Here is a 23,566-nt window from a genome sequence, read left to right on the forward strand (position 1 = left end):
AGTGGCACCACCGACAGCTCTCACTTAAAACCATCTAATGCATGGGTCTTTATGAAAAAAAAAAAAAAAGACGAGAAAAAAGTTTCATTTCCCCGGTTTCTAGGCTGTTGTTGGAACTGAAACATTTTGGCTGGTTTTCGGGAAGCCTGTCAAATAGCTTGTGCACAAACATTAAAACTGACAGTCGTCACAGTTCTTATCAATAAATGTTTTGCGGTCAAGAGTGACTTCGCTCGGCGAAAAATGTAGTGCAGCTCAACGAGACAAGTTACTTAGAGTTACCGCAAAGTCGCTGGCGGTTTCGATGAGTTGGGTTTAACAGACGACAAGCTTGAAGGCTTTGCTACGTGCAGACTTGGGAAGTAATCCGTTACGTTTCCAAGTAATTTTGTAATTGGCACGTTATTTTTTTTTCTGAAGTAATTTGTAACGTAATTTCGTTACAAAATGTTGGTAACGAATTACTTCAATTACTCGTTTTTTCTTTAAATATGAGCATAACACCGGAACAAGACGAGCAGAACATTCAGCAGCATAAGAAGAGAACGTTCAGCAACATAGAAAACATCAGGAAGGGTAGATTAGCCGAAAAGAAAACACAATATTTTGTATCACCCTTTACTAGAATCATTAGAAAACCGGGCAATGCATGTACAAATATTAAAAAAAAAGATCAAGTAAGACATCGCCGAGTTGGCTTTCCGTCTCATTCCATCGTGTTTTCATCTTCTCCCTGGCAGGCGAAGGCTGTTCGTGTTTGTTTTTGTCTTTTTACACCGTTTCACCCTTCCACTCTTCCTCGACGTCTCCCGCCACCTGCACAGACATCAAATGCGGGTCCGTACCCCCTCGATTCGCGGGTGACAACTCGCTTAACAGACGATGTAGCCTCGCGCGAAAGGGTCGAATTATTTTTGTCTTTGATGGCACTACTGAGCAAACTCTTGAGGCACGGCTGAGAAGCGCCCGGCACGAGGCTAAGAGCATCGTCTTCCAGGTTACGGACGATACTTATTTTGGTTTACCTGTCTGAGCATGGTGGTCGAGTCCACACCTCACTTTACAGTGAACTGTCAACATAAAAGGGGGGGGGGGGGGGGGGGTTAGGCCATCTAAAAAGTGCTGACAGAGAGAGAGAACGCGTAAAAATCCTGTGATCCTCTATTGTTTTTGTGAGACCAACGGCCACCGCTTCTCTCGCTCTCTATGTCATACGCGACTCCAGTGACCTATAGGGGACGCTACTATCGGGCAAATATGGCGATCGAATCTAGGTCATGCCGTGCCATGTGCCAGCTCGACGCACAACGCTGGGGCACCAGCAAGTAAGCATTGGACTCAAAATTGGATTCCCCGCGTTTGATCTTCCACGTTTCGAACCTGCGGCGATGTGTTGGGGTAAGCAAACTTCCACAGGCTTGACTTTCTTGGAGGAAACGAGGAAAAGACTGCCCACTGTCCTTCCACGGTGCTGATGAACGTTGAGAAACGCCGAATATTTGGCTCAAGCGGTTCCATAGGTCGCGTGCAGAGCAACTTGGGTCACAAGACGATACTACGGTTACGACACAGTCACCGGTAGAACTGTTCTGTCGCGCAAACCACCGACAACATGGAAATACGGAAGCCAGAAGAGACGAGCAGAAATCGCGAAGGGACCTGTTCCGGCCAGTTCAGTGTTTTCCCGCTAGGTGCCGTTCGTTTTGCTGGAGTCGCGAATCGGTATGAAAGTGAGAACCCATGAACGATCGATAACCCATAACCGCCGCTTTTGCTCTGACTGGTCCAGTTTTCGGTCATGAAGTGTCCGTCGTCTCCATGGCATTACGGAGAACGGAAACCTCGAGTTTCAGTGCATACTTTGCTTGGCCAAACAACACACATTGTCATCAACAAGAACAACAAACTCTAATCTACGGAAACACATCAAGGTAAGCTGGGACACCTGCATTCAGCATTGGCTATACATTGTAACGTTAGAACCAAGTTTTTCTTTTCTCGTGAATAACAGGCGAAACACCCGAGTCAAAAGGGAGCTTTTGTAGATCGCTTCTTTAGCTCAGAATCTCGTAGCAGAATAGAGGCTTCTACTGAGCATGCGCACCACTAGCTTTGTCTCGATAATTCCAGGGATTATTTCCGGAGGCCGTGAGCTAGCGAGATGGCGGGTGTGGTTGCAGCTTTCGGTGCATTGTCAGCTTACAGGTGAACGAGTGCACCTGCACTCTTTCTCTTGAATACATTTTTTTATTTTTATTTTTACAAAGACTACCATAATACGGGTGTATAAGAAGTGAAAAGTAATGTTGCGGAGTATTTTTGAAAAATATCAAAATTGTTTCCTTTGTTTTCTGGATAAGTATACGAAAAAAGTAACGTTAAATTTCTAACGTAACGAGTAAAGTAATCCGTTGCCTTTCAGCGAAAGTAATTTGTAACGGTAATCCATTACATTTGAGGCTAGGTAATTTGTAATTGTAATCCGTTACATTTTTCAAGTAACGAGCGCAAGTCTGGCTACGCGGAATTCGCTCACTCGTGGAAAGCCGCTGTGAAGGTGGAACTTTTTCGACATCCCTCAACTTCTGGGCATCCCCGTCTAATTGACGGCAAGTTCCTTTGTTTACTGCGCTACGAGAGCAAACTTGCCAGCTCAGACGTGGGTGCTCTTGCACGTTTGATTTTTTAATTGGCGTTCGAACGTTTGACAAATACTGATTCGATTTCCAAACACCCGATATAATGATCGCAGCACATGATAAAATACTGGCCTTCGAGCACCGCGTAGAAGCTTCAATATTCCTACTTATGCGTGTTTCTCCTATAGTCGTGCGTGTATTGCCTGGTGCCAAGCAATGGCCGCTGGCGGTCCCACCCGCGGGTTCGCTCGGGGAAACACACTTTCCCCGAGCGAACAAGTGTGTTTCGGGTCCTTGCTGCTGCAAAAACTGTGAGCTCACGTCCAAGTTCCTCGAGAAATGGCTCTTCGATGCTGATCCTCGCGTTCGAAGTCTGCGACCGGGCATTCTATGGCTCCGTCGTCGAACAGCCAGGCTTTGCTAGCATAGAGGAGGCTATGGCATTGCGCTTCTCGCTGGCCGACCTTGAAGCGAGGAGCTCGCGCTCAGCCGCTCACATCATTTTGTTTTCAGTACGAAACGGAGTAATGCTTTGCAGCAGCTGTGCATGAGCGCCGCCATAACGGACCTTCAGTCTTTGTTTCCTCTTATTACGTTCGCCTCACTTCATTGCCACAGCAGGAAAGGTTATTGCCACTTTAGGTGCTACTGTGTCCTCCTCCCCAGCACCCAGCATAGACCTTAGTGGAGGCTCGTCAATGCCAACTTCAGTGTTTCGGTATCTCGGGAGCCGGGAAGACAAGGTCGGCATTGGCCGCTCAATTTGGCGTGCGTTTAAAGCGCAAGTATTCACTGGACGCCCTATTTGTGGGTGCTGTTTAAAGCGCATGCTCAGAACGAGCTCACATCAATAGGCTGCTAAGGCCGGCACTCTCGATGGTGCGGAATCCACGTTGCAAAAGAACTGTGGAAGCTCGCCATCAGCACGCGCACACAGATATGGCCGCCAGACTGGGCGCCATACTTGAGGTCGCTGTTTCGAGCGCATGCTCAGAACAAGCTCACATTAATAGGCTGCTAAGACCGGCAACCTTGATGGTGTGGAATGCAAAAGAACTGTGGAAGCTCGCCTCAGCACGCGCTCAGCATTTGTGCACATAGCTATTGGCGACGTGCACGACCGAAAGCGTCGCTGTGGTCGGCCTTTCACGATTGGCCCAAAAGCTGACTATGACGTCGGAAAGGGTATACCATCGACGGAAATAAGAAGAATGAATGAACTTTAATTTCGACGGTGTTGGCAGTGCTCCTTTGAGAGCGCAATGATTTCAGGCATCCACCATGCTATTTACAAACACCATCGAACTTGTTGTTCGCAAGGTAATGACGTCACAACGGGGAACCATAGGAGGGCGCCACCAAAACATCTCGCCGCTAATAAGCGCCAGTGAATACTCCCTGCTATACTTCGTCTCACCCTATGATGGACTAAAGGCAGAAGCTACGGACCGCCAGATCCAATCACGAGCCACTTACAAGTTGCGTGTATTTCGCTTCGATGCGCGTATCGGCACCCGCGTCTCGAATCACTAATGGGAGGGGTGGACGGTAGTTTGGATTGAACAGCACTGAGTGACTCAGCCGGTTTACATTGCAAAGACAGCTATGTCATACAGGCTCTTTGCAGTGTCGAAGCTATAAAATGATGACGAAAGTAATCCCTGGAGAAGGGGAACAAGGGGGACAAAGGACAAACAAATCTCCAAACACAGCTAGGTGACTGGTGCGCGACCGAAAAAATCCGCCTGGTCCGGGTATCGAACCCGGGACCTCTCCATTACAGGTGGAGCGCTCTACCAACTGAGCTAACCAGGGGTTAGACGTCAGTAGAGCAAACGGGTTTGTCCTTTGTCCCCCTTGTTCCCCTTCTCCAGGGATTACTTTCGTCATTCTTGTCCAGCTCGCTTGCCCCTTTGCATTTAAATGCATTATAATTATAAAATGATGCAGCGCGTTTGGACTTGGAGGATCATTCGTCCACCCCTAACCAATGCTAAGCGTGTCATATTTCAACTTGCAACGTGATTGAACCTTGCGGCCCGTGGCTTTGGCCTTTAGTCCATCGTAGGATGAGACTAAGTATAACGCACACCAGCTCGGAGCACGTGGACCGAAAGCTCGCGCTGCAGAACCCAGAATACTGGGTTCAATCCCCACCCCTGCCCGTCTCGATTTGGATGAGCATCGTGCCGGCGTGCGGTCGTGTATCACTACTGCGTGGTGGACGTTAAAGACCCCAGGCTAGCGGTTGTACTGCACTGGCTAAATTGCTCATCTACAGCTGGGAGACTCGTCGCCCCTGTGAGGCAGACCAAGTTCTAGGCTGTATAAACATACACACAACCCAATTTTTTTTAATACTCTCTATAGCTAAATATTAAGCTGTTCGTATTATTGGCTCGGTTTACATTAAAAAAGTAGCCAATTAATTAACCTGTAGTTGTTCACAAAAGATGGACAAATTCGATATTGCGAAAACTACGAGTCTCGACAAAAAAAAAAAAAAAAAAAAAAAAGGCCTGTGTTGTTTCGGTTTTCGGCCAGGGGCCTTTTTAACAACATTATTAAAATCTGGGATAATTAGATTGTTACTTATTTTTGCGTAATCAACTTTTTGTGTGTTTAAAGGCATGGTTTCAATTAGAAAATTGCTGAGCATCATCGAAAACACTAAATCAACAAACTGAAGAACGATAGAAGGCACGTGCAGCATTTTACGGCTTTCTGAAAAACCGCACAAATTCGACGGGTTTTCAAGTTTCGGTTTGCAATCGGAGCGCATCTCGGCCCCGACGGCACAGCGCCACGTAGTGAAATAGTGCAACCAGCCCCTGCTGCGTTGCGCGAGGACAGCGGTAATGCATAGACGCCAACACCGAGTGCGCTAAAGCGTTCAGGGCAACAATGGATGTCTTCACCCGGAGACAGACAGAAATGTAGGCACCCTATGTTCAATCCATGAGCCGCGCTCTGCGATCGTCAGGCGGGTGGTTTGCGAAGGCAAGACTGAAAGAAAGAGTCCAGTTTATCCTTTAAATTTCACACCGACAAAGCTGCATCTGAAAAAGTGGCAGTCTGTGCGAATATACTTGGGCCAGACTATGTACGCCTCTGCGAACTCGTTTAAAAATCGCGGTTGGAAGCGAATGACGGCGCAGCACTCGCCCGAGATGTTACGAGCGTTCGCACAATGGGTATAAGTATTTGGCATCTCTTATAAATAACGCCAACTATTGTTGCGCGAAGGTGCAAGACCGGTACCACGAGCGAGTGCCCCTCCGTCATTCGCTTCCTCAAGGTCCCCAGATCAACGGGCTCTAGCTGATTAACACTGTTTCACCCTATGTTGTACCGCAGCGAAGGCTAGAAGCGCGACCTCATAGCGTTGGCAGCTGCCCCTAATGCACGAGAGCTTGTGCCGCCGAGATGTGCCCCAGAGCAAGGAGCTTGCGCGTGTAGCCTTTACTGCGGTACACAAGGTCGAGGAGAAATCCGACTCTCGCGTGATAACCGCTTTATGAACGAAGAGCCATACTCGCAGAAAGGGCAGAGGAAACGCCTCAAAGGGCAGATTCTTTATTGACAGTAGCGCCTTCGATACTCTGTCGACAAAAACTAAATTCCCGGACGCTTCACCTACGACGGAAGAGAATATGGTCTGCTGGTGAGGAGCTTGGACGCAAGCGTAGTCAATCGCTTTCTTGCGCTGCTCTATCAAAGATTGTTTCTAGTGCTCCCCATATATTGCAATCCTTTTCTTTCGCCACTCGCCACGTTTCGAGACTCGCCAATTTGAATCGCAGCCTTATGAAACAGTTATTTCGAGATAACCAATCATGACCATCTGGACACAGCTTGGTGCCTAGCAGACGACCGAGTGGGGGGTGTGATCGCTAACTGAAAGAGCAAGACGGAGGAGTCTTTTACAGTTGCTTCCATCACTTGCTTCAATAGGCAGTTTTCACATGACGTCAATCCGCCATTATGTTGTTAGTTTTGTTTTTTCAAACAAATTTACTAACATGGAGGATTACATCGCAAACTGTTGAGATGACAGAGTGGTAAGACTTGTAAGCTTCTGTGCTCTACGCATTTAAGGGGCCATGTAAATCCTTGGAATGCTTGCCTTCGGCACGCCCCAAACAGCTCGCAACATCAAAATGGGGGACAAAATTACGTCGGTGAAAACTCCCGAAGGCACTCATCCCGTGAGCTTCGAGCACGTTCCAAAGCACTGCCGAAAGCGGCGCATGCTGAAGGCTCGGCATCAGAAGCCCCACCATTCTCATCAAGCTATACTTTGTTACATAAGTCAATTGAATTCTCTACCACTCTCCAGGACAGCCGTGCCTCGAATGACGCGTGCCAGTCTACTTGAACTGGCTGCCACGCTTCTTACAAAGCACAGATGTCTCTGACTAGAGACAAACTTCCGTAACAACGCAAGAAAACGGAACTATGGGAACCATCCTTTGACAAAAGGGTGAGCAGATTTAGCAATTGCACTTATTCCTCAATTTGTTTATTTAAAGTATCAACGTCACAAAATAACACAAATACCTCTTATTCCTTCAACACATAAGGCACAGACTCAATGTGGCACCAAAAACACTTTGTTGGCACACATTCCAGTTAAATCTAGACACTGAGCTGACAAATGCTAGTGGACAAACTGGGACTAGTACATTGCCCTAATCGCAGCCTTTACGAGAAATGCTGCTTGCAAGCATTCGAGAGACCGCACGGTACTTGTTTCCAAGCCACAGAGGCACAAACAAATTCGGCATAACCTGAACGCACAATCCCAACGCAAGGTGGAGAAGTACCCCGTTTAAATGAAGTTAACAGCCAACCCACTGTTCACGAAAAAAATATTTAACATGTTAAATGTTTATAAAAAAAAATAAAAAAATACAGCAGGTTTAATGCCTTCTTGGCAAAGGTCAGGGCTGGAAGAGACCCCCAAGGGTCCTTGTGGTGGTGCTGCTCCTCGAGTGGGCACACCGGCTGGTTGGTGGTGGGGGGGAAGGGGAGTGACCCCTCTTTAGTTCTTATCTGTGCAAGATACAAGAAAACAATCGTTGGAGCAACCAAAAAGTGCCATAGCAACGAGCACATCCTTCTGAATCGGGAACACAGCCATAGAACTATAGATCCAAGTATAAAGCAGCGAGTGCCTGCAGAGAATGTCTCGCAAGAGTCCCCCTTCCCCACAAGGTGTGGCAGCAGGTAGCAGCAAAGGCCAGTGCTTTACTAGTGGGATCTGCACCAGTAGGAGGCGACACTATTACTTTTGGCGACAGGAATAAGACAAGCTGCCCCACATTATGTCAATGATTACCTTTGCTTGGACTTTACGGGTTTACTCTAGTGAAGTATGTAAAATTCCACACTTCCATATTTCTAGCCACTGCCGCTCGATCGACATCGTAGGGCGGCCTCAAGAAAAGACATTTTACCTTTGGCGAGCTGTCAGCAGCCATGCTCGTGAACCTTTTCAGCAGTTCTCCACGTTAGTATGTAATCAATCCTTCATTGGTACCGTTTTAAAAAGCTGACAGGTCTTGGAACTGAGGTTGTGGACCCCCGGATGCGCAATCGGGGATGTATTTGGGCCTTGTAAACCCTCATTTATTAAACCCCTTGCCCATCCAAGTTGCGCCTGCACATCCGCGGGCCCATTTTGGCTGCCAAAGAGTCTGCTCGTCCATTTCCAACAACAGCCGACACGCGTGAAAAGTGAGGGTCGGCCGACTTCTCTGTCATACTTATCCGGCTGCCACACCTAATCGCAAGTGAACAGATTTTGAGCGAGCTTGAGAAGACTGCACTTCAACATTAGAATAGGACGAAACTTCTCTTAGCAGTCGAGTTAGCGGTACATCACTCGATCGAGACTACCCATTCCATGATTCGACTGTTACCTTAACCAGGACATAACTCAGTATAGTCTATAGACCACTCTACAAGGGCGAGAGCCGAGGGGGGAATGAGCCTTTATGTTTGCGCAGTCCCGGCGGCATAGTTCACCGGAACTGCCCAAACGATGAGAACGGTGCATCCCTCTTTCCTCTTCTATCCCGCTGACATGCCAGTGCAGGACAGTCGATTTGTCATCTGCTATCAGGATCGCCCTTACCCCCTCCCCTTCTACCCCCACGATTCCATTGAAATGCCCGGGTGTATCTAGACGGCGCTGCAGTCAAACGAAATGGCACCGCCCAGACAGCCCTTGGCCGAATGGTCTGTTAGTAGGTAAGAGAAGCAGGACAAGCTCTTAAAATCTCAAGCAACCACTTAATTACAGCATTGAACCAAGGACCAATGTTCCTATGGCAATGTCCCAGCATAATGGTCACGAGACACGACCATCCAATCATTCATTAATGCGCATACTGTTAGAAACACTAATCTGTAAACATTTTCTACTTCACAACTGGACTGACTTGTGTGACAAAAGGTGTGAAATATAAAAAACAAGTTCAATCAAGATATGCAATAGTGTAGGGAAAAAAAGTGCAATTCCAAATATTTGTCCCTTTTCTGTTGGGCAGCAAACTCCGTGGAACCATATATCAGGTAGCCCGACACTTCCGGTCCGCCTTTATCTATAAATTTTTTTACTCAATTCTTTTACCATAAGAGAGTTATGTCTCAGTGCTATAAGCAACCATTTCTTGAAGATAGCTTGCACACTAACACCACATTTCGACTTACACCAAAACAAGTGAATAAAACATTACAGTACACAATTTAATATAATTATAACCTCGTCATGATTAGGGTTTCATGTTGCCAAGATTTACCTGCTTTTCTTCAAATTGGGTGGAATGGGTGGGGGGTTATTTTCTCAAAGATTTGGCATTGTTCGGTGCCCATTTTAGGTGTTCAACAAAAACATTGATGGGGCTCAATTTGAACAAAATGGGCATGGGATTCCCCAACCTCCGGGAACCAGAAGCATGTGAACTGAACACTTAGAAAACATACCGGTATGGATAAGAAAACAAGACATGAAAAAGGCATTGTAGAACAAAAAAAAAAGAAAAAAAAAAAAAGAAAAAAAAACAGCCTTGCAGACGTATGTGTTAGCTGTATTCTAAGCAATGACACAAACCCCCCCCAAAAAAAAATTTCAGACACCGGGCAAGAGTGACTTTTTTTCATTCAATTTACCGCCGTAATTGGCCTAGCAAGAAGGTAACGAGTAAACAAAAATCCTTAGAAGGGAAATTTCTTTTTTGACTGACCACTTCCATGCACAGAACGTCCATTGCACCATCATGCTTTTGCTAGGTGTGTTGCCATACCTGCTATCGTACCATGTTTACACAAATGTAGGTCGACCCATTTTTCAATTTTTAAAAAATCTGAAGTGCGGGGGGGGGGGGGGGGAGTCGAACCAAAGCATTCCACCGCCAACAAAATTGAAACGATCGCAATATCAAGAACACCTCAGCATGCTGCGAGTCCAGCCAACTGTACCTGTAGCATTGCGCTATTCTGTGTGCTCATTTTTGAAACTTACAAGTTCTTTTTTATTTGTATTTTCGCAAACGAGTTATTGATAGCGATTCGCAAATAAGCCCGAACGTACGGCGGTGAAAAACTGTGCACCCGACTCCCAGGGAGAGCAATTCCGGAGGCTGCTGGAACAGTCTCACGCATCACTCCCTGTGGCTTCTTTTCGCAGTTTATCGCACAATTCAGTCACAAGTCGTTTGATCGAATGTCAAGATCATGCTGGAGCGCCTACATTTTTTTGTATTGACATGAGTGATCCGTGCAGTTTAGGTGTTTGGTGTTCGTTTATGGCCATTCTTCATCCAGAAGCAACCAACAACTGCGCTGCTGGATGCAAATACAACCCGTCTGAGTGGGTGGTGCTCCAGTGGAGTCCGCAATGGCGCGGGATTTCAACTGACGGCAAACGAAAAGGCTTTTGTAGGAAAAAGTCTTGAGAAGGGGGGGGGAGGGGGGGAATGCCTTCCAGAGTTGGAGGTGCTCATGCATAAAGCTGCTCACAAAGTGCTTGAAGTGCATGCTCGTGCATAAAGCGCAATCGTAAAGCCGCAGTCTCGCTGCACATACACCACGCAAAAGACACTGCGACAAAAATATCTGCAGACAAGCCTGACGCATGTTTGAAACGTGCTTGCCGCATGTGCCTCAAACATGTCTGCAGGCAGTACTCGTACAACCAGTGCGACAGAAGCGTCTGACGAAAAAGGAACATGCCTTAGGCAGTGTCAGTCTTTTGTAAGACTTATTAAAAGCGAGACCGCGACATTGGTCTTTGTGGCAATGGACGCACCTCGTGTTACTTTGGGGTTTGACCGCTCGCGGGAAGGAGCTTTTCCCCGCAGCGGGCGATCCCGAGGAGAGAGCGGGGCTTCTGGCAGGGGGAGGAGGAGGGGCCCAGGCAAGCCATGCAAGACAGGTACAACCTCGCGTCCAAACACAAACCCAAATGGGTGGCATGCTCGCGAGAGACTACGGCGGGGCCTCTCTAGGGTAAAGCCGGTGTAGCCAGGAATTCTCCCTATGTATCTAGCGGCTCCAATTCCCGTCCCAGTTTTAGGACGAGCAGACTGCAACTCTGCTTCGCTATGGCTCTGCCACATCAGCTTTTACTAGAGAGGTTCCATGGCATCGCTCGTTACCAGGTTCCCGTCAGCAACTAGAAAAACTAAACAAGCTGCACCCATACTTTGTTTAACCCTGAGTCAAGACGCAGCTGAAGGGATTAATCAAACAACATAAAAAATGCAACATTGTGGTATTCATCAAGTGTCGTACGTGTTCTAACGTCGCTCAACCAACTGGGTACAAAAGACCCAGTGACTGGCACTTTCGACACTGACTGGTCACATTAAGTTGTAGCGTCGGCTGCGTCTGGATTTAAAGGGATACTGCAATGAAATTCTAGAGTCTATTTATTGCCTAAATGTCCACCATATTCTGGCCACGGAGACACCAATATTTTGCTCGAAAGAACACATTTAAAAGGAATAAACCGAATGTCGTCACCGTAAGACTGAACACAAAAGCTGTGTGCACGCAATTAAGCCTTGTCAAACTTTGCCCAACTGGATTTCCCTGCTGTCCCGTACCTATTCAACTCCTGCGGAGAGCGGGCATCCCAAACGGCCAGGCTGCGACACGTAACACAACTCCTGCAGGAGTTGAATAGGGAAATCTGGTTCTGCAAAGTTTTATGGGCCTTATGCGCAAGCAGCTTGCCGCTGTACTTCCGCACAGTGTGTTGCTTTTATAGAGTTTGATGTAACAATATTCCATTTACTCCCTTTAAATAATGTTTCGGTGTCTTTTCGAGCAAAAATTGGCGTCATCGTGGTGCGGCCAGAATGTGGTTGACATTTAGAAGATAACGCAGGCGCTTGAATTTCGTTGCAGTATCCCTTTGAAGTGAAACAAAGTATAGGGCATTGGCCCTTCATTCCACAATTTTCTTGCCAGTGCAGCCATTTGGCTGTCTGGTGCGGGGCGGGCGCAATTGGCAACCGTTAGAATACTAGCAAACGAGACTTCCCGAGCTATACGTCGTTGGTTTTTCTCTGTCCGTTTAAATATTCCCATAAGATGAAAAAGTTTCCTGTGACTTCAGATAAAGCATTGGTTAACAGGCAACAATTTCAAGCACCCGGATGGCTGGAAAAGCCCCAGGAGCGGCGGCGGGAGGACATTCGGTTGAGGGCGGATGTGGTAAAAAGGCGACTGGAGACTGCAGTAAATGACGAAGGAGGGGGAGGGGGAGGAGGGTGGGGGGCATGGCGCAACAGACTTAGCTCCAGTCTCGGACGGAAGTGGCAGAGCCGCCGACCGGCTAGATCCGTAACCCAAAGTTACGTGATCACCCGTCACAAAGAGGAAGCCAAATGAATCCAGTCCAACGGCTCGAGCGCCTTCAGTCCGCAGCATAGCTTACTCGGCGGCTCTACTACCAACCACCCCTTGCCGCTCCACTCATTGTGGGGCGTGCAGACGCGACGTGCACGGCCGGGCGACTCACTGGGCGCGCTGTTCTTCATGAGGGCGAGCACGCCGGCCACGATGGCATTGAACTTCATGTTCGAGAGGCCGCCCTGGGACTCGCGGAACTGCTTCAGGTGCTCCTTGATCTGCTCCCTGCAGATGGGGTCGGGGCCCAATGAAAGACCAATCCCCACCCGGCAGGCATAAGCGCTCCACCGTCAAGTGCAGCGAGACAAGTTAGGCCAAAGGCTCTGCGTCTAAAGGCCGGTTTTCAATGCTTGCATTTGCTTACAACAGATTTCTCGCCATCTCTTACGACGACGACGGAAACCTTGCTTATTTCTTAAAGACAAAAGCACACCGGCATAGTGGCTCCATCTACGAGATGGTTTGGCAAATACACTCCACTAGACCGAAGGTTTTGTGCATTGGAGAGATCAAATGTATGTACTATCTACGACAAATGGTCGCTCATAGGTTGGATTCTGCGTTTTCAGAGTTTGTTTCTTAATAAATTTGGAGGGCATTTTTCGTAGTTCAATTTTCGCAGAAAATTCAGGGTTTTATCAAAGTTTATTTTTGCTAGATTCCAAGTTCTCCAAAATCCCAAGTTTCTTTACCGTGTTCCCAACTTTTAAAATTCAAAAATAAATAAAATCCAGGTACCGCAACCCATTGTCACAAAGGAACCTCGACGAGCTAAAAGGCAAGCTCCTTTGTCGGTAGTTCAAGAATTTGAAGGAAACTGAAGCGGCATTCCCTTGGAAGCAGTGACCTTGCGCTTTTACGAAGTTCATTTGTAAAACAGTCCCGCGGTTTTATAGCAGCGACTACTGTAAAACCCTTTATTTTCGCGGCCCCTATTTTTCGCGAATCGGTCACAGATGACATAATCGCGACCATTAAATTTCGCGAATTCCAGATGCCTGCATTGAAAATCTTAAGGACCGAAATTTTCACGTGCCCTTAAATTTCGCGAATTCTTCAATTCGTGAAATTTGTGAAAATTGAGGGCTCGCGAACATTAAGGGTTTTACAGTATTTCGACGTCCACCAACAAGATATCTAATTATTTTGACGTCCATCACTTCCACAAAACGTCGAATAGTTGCTTTAATATATTTCTGTCCTCTTTTAATGCAGCAGCTGTAACAGTGGCAACTGTTTTGTGGTTTCTTTTAGTTTCCCATGGTGTCGTCGGTGTTGTGTTCGCGTTTTGACGGGTAGTATTGGTCCCAGTTGACAGTGGAAATGTTTTATTCAGCGTGTGTGCGAGACCGGCCCAACAGTATCCTTTCGGACGTAACATGCACAGTGACAGTGTTCCGAGCGTTCCGAGCTTGCATCTCGGCACACATCTCACTCGAAAGTTTGGATTTACAACAAAAACGAGCTGAATATCCCTCTGTCTTCCCTGCACGTAACAAATGTAAGTGCGTAACTACATAACACTGAGAAATTTGGCATGCTTTTTGTGCCTTTATACCGTGCGAGCGCATCTTCGTATGGGTGCAGTGTCGCTTTGCATCTAGCTCCCGCCCCGTTTTTAACCAAGTTTTGAGAGTATTTTCTGTATGGTTCGTGTAACAAGCAGGTTAACTACAAAATGATTGGGATTTTAAACAAAAGGTTGTGAATGCAAGCATTGCCTCCCTGATGCTTCTTGACCAGCAAACGAACAAAGGTTCTGGCGAAGTTGTACGAGGTACACATTTTCCAACCAGCTGCGAATTATATGACACTGCATTCAGTTCCTTTGCCTGTATAAATCGCATGAAATAAATGGTTAAAAACAACGGTGCAACATCCTGGAATGCTTGGGGCAACCAAGCAAACATTACTTTCGGCCTGATAGCGGATGTACTTTGAGAAGGTCGTTCTGGATTCCACAAAAGGTCATGAAAACAGCCGTCGACTGCATGACATTTGTTTTCGGAAAATCCGTATAGACCCATGATGCTGCCTGCAAGCAACATGATATTTTTTTGACCGCCATGTCCGATCGCTCTCAAGTTTGGACTCCAAAGCTCCGAATTTCCAAGTTTAAGACGTCAAAATAATGACAAAAATATTTTCATGGGGGACGTCTAAACATTTTTGAAAACAATTTCCCGTCTTTAAGAAGTGGCGTCACGGATGTCAAAATAATATTCGGTATTATTTTGGAAGTGGACGTTGATTCAGTTTTTTCAGATAAATTAAAAACAATGTCAAATCTACCGGCAAGCATTTTTTGGATTTTTCCGGAAACACAAAACCCTACTTATAACATTCTACAAAATTTTCCAAGTCAATAAAAAAAATGATGCGCGAAAAAAAAAAAAAGGGGGAAAAGGAGAAAATAAAAAAGGGAAAGTGTTTTAAGCCTATCCAAAAAACGGTGCCAGAGTGTTCTCCCGTCATATCCTCAGAAGTGGCGCTCGGTCGCAAGCATTCGCAAGTATGTGGACCAGCCTTTACAGAAGCATACCCCAAAACAGCTGTAGGCCACAAAAATGCGCTGCAGCTTCCCGCACTCTATAAAATGAATCTATGCCGACGCGCACAGAGGCAAAAACTAACGTAATGGGAAAAACCGACGCGATAACTGGAGTCCCCAGGAACTTAAGTGTCGGTGGAAAAGACTTACGATCATACTGCCGCAACTACCTCACTACCGTTACGAATGCGTTTGACGGTAGGAGGCAAATAGGGCGGTGCGCATAAAAGGTTCATTACCGCTTCCAGAAAGTAAGTACAGCTACAAGACCCCAACGGCGAGGGGGCAGTTATCCCTACGCTCGGACATAATGCGCAAAGAAGAGCACGACCGGAGAATTTACGTAACAAATGGTTTTAAGCTGCCTGCAGTCTCAATAAGCGGGTCAAAGAGGCCGAATATCAAAATGCTTCAGCTTGACAAAAAGAAACTCCAGCCACAATTTTCAACGTGGAAAGCGTTCCAATAAAACTCTCGCGTCTGTCGATATGAAATGGTACTCACTCCGTGAAAGATTGTTGCTTTTTTTTGACCATCTTTATTATCTTGTCCCATTTTTCTTCCATCTGCGAGACAAACGCAAAATACGTTATCATAAGGGTGGACGACGGAAAACCACCCAGATTATGCATCGTGCGATACGTTGGGAAAGCTAGAAAACAAAAAGACACCTGCCCTAAGGTTGGGAGACACTTTTTCTTTTGTCGGGGTTTACTTGCATCAATGTACTACTATCGGGGAAAAATGAAATGCAAAGAAAGAAACGCGTGACTCGCAGCACAGGCTGCGCCGCCTGAAAGTGACCCTAGGGGCGAAGGTGAGTGGCCTACTCCGATGTGTTTACGCCTTCCGCTCGGCGCTCCCCAACCTTCGGCAGTGCGCCTCAGTGCGCTGAAAGCTTTGCTCGCGCGTGCTACGCGAGTAAGCTCGCCGCTAGTAGCAGCTAAAGTGCGCGCTTTAGCTGCTTTCAGTTTTGGTTGCATTGCTGTGAAGTGGTGTAGACGTGAACCGCATCCTAGGCTGACCCCCGAGTTGCAATATTAATTTTGTTATAGAAACTATCGGCCTAGATTTGAGTGAATATGGTATTGGCACCTAAAATGCCATTCGAGCGACCGGTACGACTCTGTAAAGTCAAACATTTGAACCGGACATCGTTTCATGACCCCTTTGAGGGGAAATGAAGCGTGTCACGCCGTCCCTGTTCCCTCGAGCACACCTTGTGGTCCCCGCCTTGGTCGGAACTCGCCTTGGTCTTGGAGGGTGATCCGCCGCTGCTCGACCACATCGACTCCACGTCGGAGGAGCCCTGACGCTCCATCTTCAGCTGCAGTTCGTAGAAGTCCGGAATGGGGCAACGCTCCGCTGCGGGCAAGACGCACGCATCAACTCGCGACATCCTTAAAGCCGCACTGCTCGTAGGTCCTCCGAAAAAGACCATTCGCTGCAGACTTGACAGGATTACTCGCGGATGCACCACAAGCATGTTCGAGGCACGCTTCGCGTATATGCATGCTTGCCTGCAGACGGTTTTTGTGTGGCGTTTGGCCTCTTGTAGCAGCTTCTGTAGCAGGCAATACATCGGTTTGGAGCAGCGAATGATGCTTTTCGAGGCCAACATCCGTTAGCACATATTCGATTATGATTGAGGGTTTTTATTTCATATTGGAGAACATTACTCATTACCATGGAGGTAGGAAGAAGGGGAGGCGACATACCGGCTCAGGTCAGCCAAATGAGAAAATGCCGAGTCAAGACTGAAGTGGAGGTCGGAGTCTGTGCGAACGCCCCCAAGTGTGACCAAAACAGCTGTTGTCGTCAAATCAGCTGTTCGGTATTTCTGTCCAATAGCGTATTTTGATTTTGGTCATCATTGGGGGCGTATCAATATGGCGTCATGTAGTCTCCAGAAGCTTCCTACCTTCATGCTTATTACCTTTCATAGTAAGAATAGGTAGGCTGGCACAAAAGCAACGCAGAACCTTCCTTCTAGAAATAATCATAGGTCTGGTCAGAGTACGTTCCATTTACAATTGGCACTGAGGAAATGGTTGAAAAATGAATCAGTGCGACACTTCAGTTTGGATAAAACCTCTCTGCCCTCCCACTTTTAGACCCAGTAGTTTATATAGCCTGTGTATAATTTATGCTAAATGCAAGCAAAAACCACCGTATCTGCTAGCACGTCTATCAATAAAAGTGCTTCCCCCAAGTTCTATGAATCTACCAATCTCGAGACTAATATATATCCAGAACTGCAGAAAACCCCAACCACAGTTATTATGAAAACACACTTGCACTTCAAAATTGACACTGCTCTTCAGCACCGTTGTAACCGGAGTTTAATCAAAAAGTGCTGCTCTATCAAGCCACAGCTGCTTAGGGTCTACCTCGACTACCCGATTTTGTTCAAATATAAAATCACATTTTTTCGTCTTGTTCTTTGTGCAGTTTTACAAAATTTGAGATCAACCTACAAGCAAGACCGAAGCAGAGCCAAATATGAGAAGAGTTTGGCCAGTGGGTGTGGCGACGAAGGTGCCGGAGAGAAGTGAAGGAAAGGGAGGAGAGCGCCGAAGGAGCGAGAGAAAAAGAAGGGAGCAGAGAGGTGACGACCGCCATTTTCATGCAACGCTGTCGGCGCTAAGCGCTGTTCAGGCTATGCGTCGTCTGCTATGGGCTTACTTCTTTTTCGCCTGAACAAAAGTTTGCGTTCAAACGTTAAGAAACCTCATTTGTTAGCTTTTTAAGCCACCGAGGAATAACACTATAATTTTCTTGCCAGAGCCTGCCAAAAGGAAAGAACCGAAACTTGGATGTCGATCCCATACGTTCCGCCGGACGAATGAACGCAAATGGCGGCCCTCCCACCCCCAGCTGGGAGCAGCCGGGACATCATGCGCATGCATTTGCCTCTCGCTTTGCGCCGCGGGCTGATTGGCTCATTCGGGAGGGGGGTGTTACGGCGGCGAGATCATAGACAGGCCAAACTCTCCCCATATACGGCTTTGGACTGAAGAAGCTAGACTCGCAATAGTATAATATCAGAGCCTATTGCACTAACCCTCACCCATGTCAGCCACTGCTCGTAGCACTCCGGTGCAAATTGAAGCTCGCGATAATCTAGTGATCTCATCGGGAGTACTAGACCCCAGCTCTGTCTTTTAGAAGTAGCTGCCATCCTACTATTTAAGCTCCCGACATCGCCGAAGTCGCCTGGAAATTCAGACGAAGTCGGCGATTGAGCCGCCAGAGCAGATTGACGAGCAATCGCAATACTTTGTTTTGAGCCAATGGGACCAACCAAAGAGCATCAATGTGCCACATCGTGGCGTTTGCCCATAGTCTCTTAAGTGTTCTTCCGTCGACTAAAGGGGTGCCCAAACAGGACACTACAAAACGCACGACTCCGACAAATCGTGAAAATTGAAGCGGACGCTTTTATTTTTACGATTTGTCGGAGTCGTAAAAATTTTTGCAGGAGTCGTGAAAATTTTCACGATCACGACTTCTCTCTTTGCATCCTCCACTTTGCTCCGACGTCACACGCCACCTGCGTCTGGCTCACCTCGCCAACGCCCTCGCGTACCGCCGTCGCCTCGGCTCGAAGGCCAAGGAGGTTCGGCTTTGGGTGGATTTGGGACATTCCTGCGTCGAAGGGTGCGTTTCGCCCGCCTCTGATCTGCTTTCTTTGTCGAGATTCACTTTCGTCGTGATGGCGTCTGACGCGGTTCCGTATTGTGAGCGGAGGCATTGAGCGATTGACCGACAGCCAACAGAGCGTGTGAGTGGCTCTCCGGACCCACCTGATGAGCAGAGCAAGGCCGCCGTGAAGGAAGCGAGGGGGAGATTTGACGCGGGGGAAGTTTCCCCGCGGGAGCTTTGACGGAGGGAAAATTCCCCCTGGCGGCCGGAAGTGGAGCGCGGCACGATTTGCCGGAGTCGTGAGTTTTGTAGTATCCTGTTTGGAGAGGCCTTAAACCAACGAAGTGCAGTGAATGTCCCGTGACTAGCGCTTCTGTGTCCCCCAATAAGTTTACAGGATCGTTTCTACCGCAAAAATACACCATTCATCACCGAACGCTCATTCTCCGTCCAAATGTAGCCCTGGCAGTCCGAAGCAGATGACAAAGATTCCGAACTAACTGCTACCTTATTCGTAAGGTTTTTTAACAGAAAAATGGCAGCCGACGGACCTGTCGAATACATAGAGCCGAATGGCCCCAGTACCCGAAAATGGGCCCCGTTTTCCCACTGATATTTTCAGAAAGTCACCTATAACTTTTAACCGAGATAATTCTGAAACATTGGCACCTGGTTCAGATCACTGGCGCTACATTTGGGCGGAGAATGAGCATTCGGCAATGCATAGTTTGTGTTTGCAATGCAACAAAACAGCGTACCAATAACAAAATATTTTTAGTTCTGCCTTCGGTTTGCTCGGCGCAGGTGCGGCTCGATTCTTAGCAAAAATAGCACTTCGACGCAGGAGACTCAGCACTGCCCACACAACAGGACCGTTGTGCAAGGAAGACAGCGTCTGTAGACTCTTTCGTAAATTTTCCTGCACCGGTGCAGAAAAGTGTAGGCCGGTGTACTTCCAGTCGTATCTCAATACATACACCAGAAGTACACTGCCCCGCACTTTTCTGCAACAGTGCAGGAGATGCAGGTAAATCCAACCAAGCTGATGTATTAGCAGTACGACCGCAGCTTTAGTCTGCGGCACCCATACGTGACTTGAGTGGAGATCCACTTGTACCCCAGGAAGCACGGGGTTACGTGCTAAAGCTTTTACCACGACATAACATTTACCCTTTGCACAAGCGATCACATTTACTTAGCTGTCGAGTGACGAAAGCACTACAATACAATTTTAAAAGGGCAACGCTCCTCTATTAAAAAAAATATTGAGTTAACAGACAATCTCGCAACAAGTGCTAAATAAATGGGCTATGGCTGCAGCGAGCAATATTGGCTCCACATTTAAACATGGCACACTCAACGGTACCAACAGTCGCGTGATTTATCGTGTAAATGGATGAGGTGCAAGTAGTGCGAGCGGCGTCATCCGCGTTGCAACAGCGCGCTCTACGCTCAATGGTGTCTGCAGTCTACATTACTGCCGCACGTGCAGCTAAAGTTTGTAACCAGAATGTGACGGGGACTGAGCCGATATACGCTAAATGGCGATTAACAAATTAACCTCCAGCAAATGGCTGCAGCGGGGTCTTTGCAATGCCGTAGCCAGCGCAAAAAGTGATTGTGTCTCACCGAACACTCTGGATCTGCACATACCGTACAATACGCAGCGCTGCTAGCACAAACTTAACGTTTGCTCTTTCGAGCCTTTTACTTGGACGGAGCACAGACACGCCAAATTTTGCCACTTCGGTACTATGCTAGTTTTCATGGCAGCCATTCAATTTTAAAGGGGCCATGAAACGAATTTTGGGCTGGGATGAATGATTTTAAAATTGGGACTTTACTAATCGCATGTCGTTTAGTTGGCCAGAAGAAAGAGGCTAGAAAGTCAAAAGCCAGATTTTTGGTACGAGCATTTGAAAATATAGCGGACTATTTTGTACCTTCTTGCCTTCGAAAGCACTCCGCCTTTTGACTATGATACATCTGCGGTTCCAAAAGCACGTCACCGGTGCCAAACTGACGTCAGCAGAGCCCAGCTCATGCATTGGACACGAGAACTGCGTCACTCGGACGTATGCGCTCGTCAACAATCAATCGGTCGACGAATATTTGGATTCGCGTTCGTGGCCAATGAGTGCCCTGACGGAGCTTATTGTCACTGGGGAATGGCAAGTTCTATGGTGTGCATAAAAAGCACGGTGGAAATTAGGATTCATCGCACCGGTGCCGAAGGAATGTCACGACCACATGATTTCACAATTCGCATTTGAGTTGAGGATTAAAGCTAAAAAGGAAGAAATAGGAAAATCGTTTCATGACCCCTTTAAAAGAAAAACACGAAGACGGTAAGTTCATAGAGCAGACTCAGTCAAAACTCGACCTAATGAAGTGAAGGGAAGCCGCGAATTACTTCGTTAAATCGGGAACTTTGTAAAATCAACAGTCATTTTTCGGACATATCGTCCGTAAATACTAATGGTATATTCGGCTGGTCGTTTTTCGGCCTCTTTGAGTGCTCTAAAAGCCGGTGTGCATTCGGCTGGTCGATGCCAGGCGCTCTAAGTATATTCGCCTGGCTCTTTCGGAGCGCTCTCGAAGCTCCGACTCTCGCCATCCTCCGAATCGGAGCGGTTTGAGGCGCTCCGACTTGGAACTGGGAGCGCGCAAGATTGGGATTGGGGTTGGGGTTTTATGGCGCAAGGGCTGCTGAGGCCAAAGAGCGCCAAAGAAGGAAACTATTGCAATGAGGGTAAGTGAGAAGAAAGAACTCTAGTGGTCAGGGTTAAAAATAAAGGAATGAGACAAAACTAGATTAAATCACAAACAACAATGGGCATGAGTGAGAAACTGAAATTCACAATTGATGTAGAAGACCAATAGAATCTAAAAACTTAAAAACCTGCTTGTAAGCCACGAATGGTTCATCACCCAACAAAAGCACTGGGTGTAAGGGAGTGTGATTTCTGTACAACTGTGCAAAGTGAGATTGGCGTTCCCGTTCGTAGAAAGGGCACTCAATTAAAAAATGGAGAACACTTAGAGGTTTATCGCATTGTTCACACAAAGGGGCATCCTCCCCACGGAGCAAGTAGCCATGAGTCAGATGCGTGTGGCCAATGCGCAAACGACACAGTATTACTTCATAAAACCGTTCTCGGTGTCGGGCACTTGCCCATTCACCCAGGTTTGGCTTAATGAGATGCAGCTTATTGTAGATCTCTTCATTCCACTCGGCTTGCCATTGGGCTTGTATGCGATACCTTACAGAAGAGCGGTAGTCCACGTAAGGGATTCCTTTCATGTCTACCTCCCTGCTGACGCATGTGCGAGCAGCACGGTCGGCCACCTCATTGCCTGGGATACCAACATGGCTGGGAATCCAGCAAAAGACAATGGTGCAATGCTTTCTAGCTGCCACAATAACTTTCTTCTGAACTTCAACAACAAGGGCGTTCCTTGTAGGCAGCAGAGAAGAGATGGCTCGCAAGGCACTGAGAGAGTCCGTGAAAACTACTGCCAGCGGTATCCTGTGGCGGGCTATGTGTTCCGTAGCCAGCAGGAGGCCATACAGCTCCGCTGTCAAAATGGTAGCGGCAGTGTTTATCCGCCTTACAACTTCCACTGAAGAGCCAATGACAGAGCAGCCAACAAAGGTCTCAGATTTTGTTCCATCTGTATAGAACTTTGTATGATCTTCATACAATTGAGCCAGTTCATAAAATTCTTGCAGAAGCACAGCACTTGGAGTGTTTTTCTTGTTATACTGTGCAAGAGACAGGTTGCAGTGTATGTCAGGGTGCTCCCAAGGTGCTATGATGCCAGGAAATTCTACTACCTGGGATGCCACATCAAATCCGACAGACTCGGCCAAGGTCTTCAGTCGCATACTGAACGGAGGGATCACGCTAGGTTTTGCAAGAAACAGTCGTTCCGAGCGTGTTTCTTGAACAACTTCTCGAGTAGGGTGCTGGAGTACAGATCGGATGCGAAGAGAGTACATCATGCCCAATGCGAATCTACGTCTCTCGAGGCAGCACTCGTTAGCCTCTGCATATAGACTGGGCACAGGGGATGTACGAAACGCACCTGTAGCCAACCGAAGCCCAAGATGATGAATGGGATCCAACATCTTGAGCACAGACTGTCTGGCAGACCCATAAACAAAGCAGCCATAGTCTAGTCGGGAGCGTACCAAACAGCGATAGATCCGCAGGAGGCACAGTCGATCTGAGCCCCAAGACCGGTGCGAGAGAACTTTAAGGATATTGAGAGATTTGTGAGCTGTCAATTTCAGGCTTTTTACATGAGCAATAAAATTCAGTTTATCAAACGTAAGACCCAAAAATTTGTGCTGAGGTTGGACACTAACATTACTATTGTAGATTGTTAGGGAGGGTTCAAGAAGAATTCCACGTTTGCGGCTGAAGCAAACACATGCAGTCTTCTCAGGAGAGAACTTGAACCCATTACTGTCAGCCCACTTAGTAAGCTTGTTGATGCCTAGCTGAACCCTGCGTTCACAGACTGAGAGGTTACAGGAGGAAACTGAAATTTGTAAATCATCGACGTAAAGAGAGTACTGCACCGACGGAGGGATTACTGAAGCAATGGAGTTCATTTTAACAATAAACAAGGTGACACTTAGCACTCCCCCCTGCGGCACTCCATTTTCCTGCAGAAATTCACGGGAGAGTGTGTTTCCCAGCTGAACTCGAAAGGTGCGCCTGTCTAGATAGCTCTGAATTGCACGAAGCATGCGACCACGTAGTCCGAGGTCAGACAGGTCCCTCAAAATGCCAAAGCG

General features: G+C 47.3%; 1 protein-coding gene across 5 annotated transcripts in view; it reads right to left on the reverse strand.

The window, feature by feature from the left end:
* Positions 1-6,181: 6,181 nt before the first annotated feature.
* The window catches only part of LOC8043651, a 37,087-nt gene continuing 19,702 nt past the window's right edge, over positions 6,182-23,566 (reverse strand). For 2 of the 5 annotated variants that reach the window (XM_040207891.3, XM_040207889.1), the window contains 5 exons: positions 16,334-16,479; positions 15,619-15,680; positions 12,673-12,788; positions 10,954-11,034; positions 6,182-7,694 (listed from right to left, as the gene is read on the reverse strand). In XM_040207891.3, the coding sequence (XP_040063825.1) occupies positions 7,684-7,694; positions 10,954-11,034; positions 12,673-12,788; positions 15,619-15,680; positions 16,334-16,479 (416 nt within the window). In that variant the 3' untranslated portion in view covers positions 6,182-7,683. The remainder of the gene's footprint in view (positions 7,695-10,953; positions 11,035-12,672; positions 12,789-15,618; positions 15,681-16,333; positions 16,480-23,566) is intronic. The other 3 variants (XM_040207890.1, XM_029979953.2, XM_029979952.2) reach the window with 3 other exon arrangements.

The sequence above is a fragment of the Ixodes scapularis genome, unplaced genomic scaffold (genome assembly GCF_016920785.2).
Source record: "Ixodes scapularis isolate PalLabHiFi unplaced genomic scaffold, ASM1692078v2 PGA_scaffold0__279_contigs__length_252992795, whole genome shotgun sequence".
Taxonomy (NCBI): Eukaryota; Metazoa; Arthropoda; class Arachnida; order Ixodida; family Ixodidae; genus Ixodes; species Ixodes scapularis.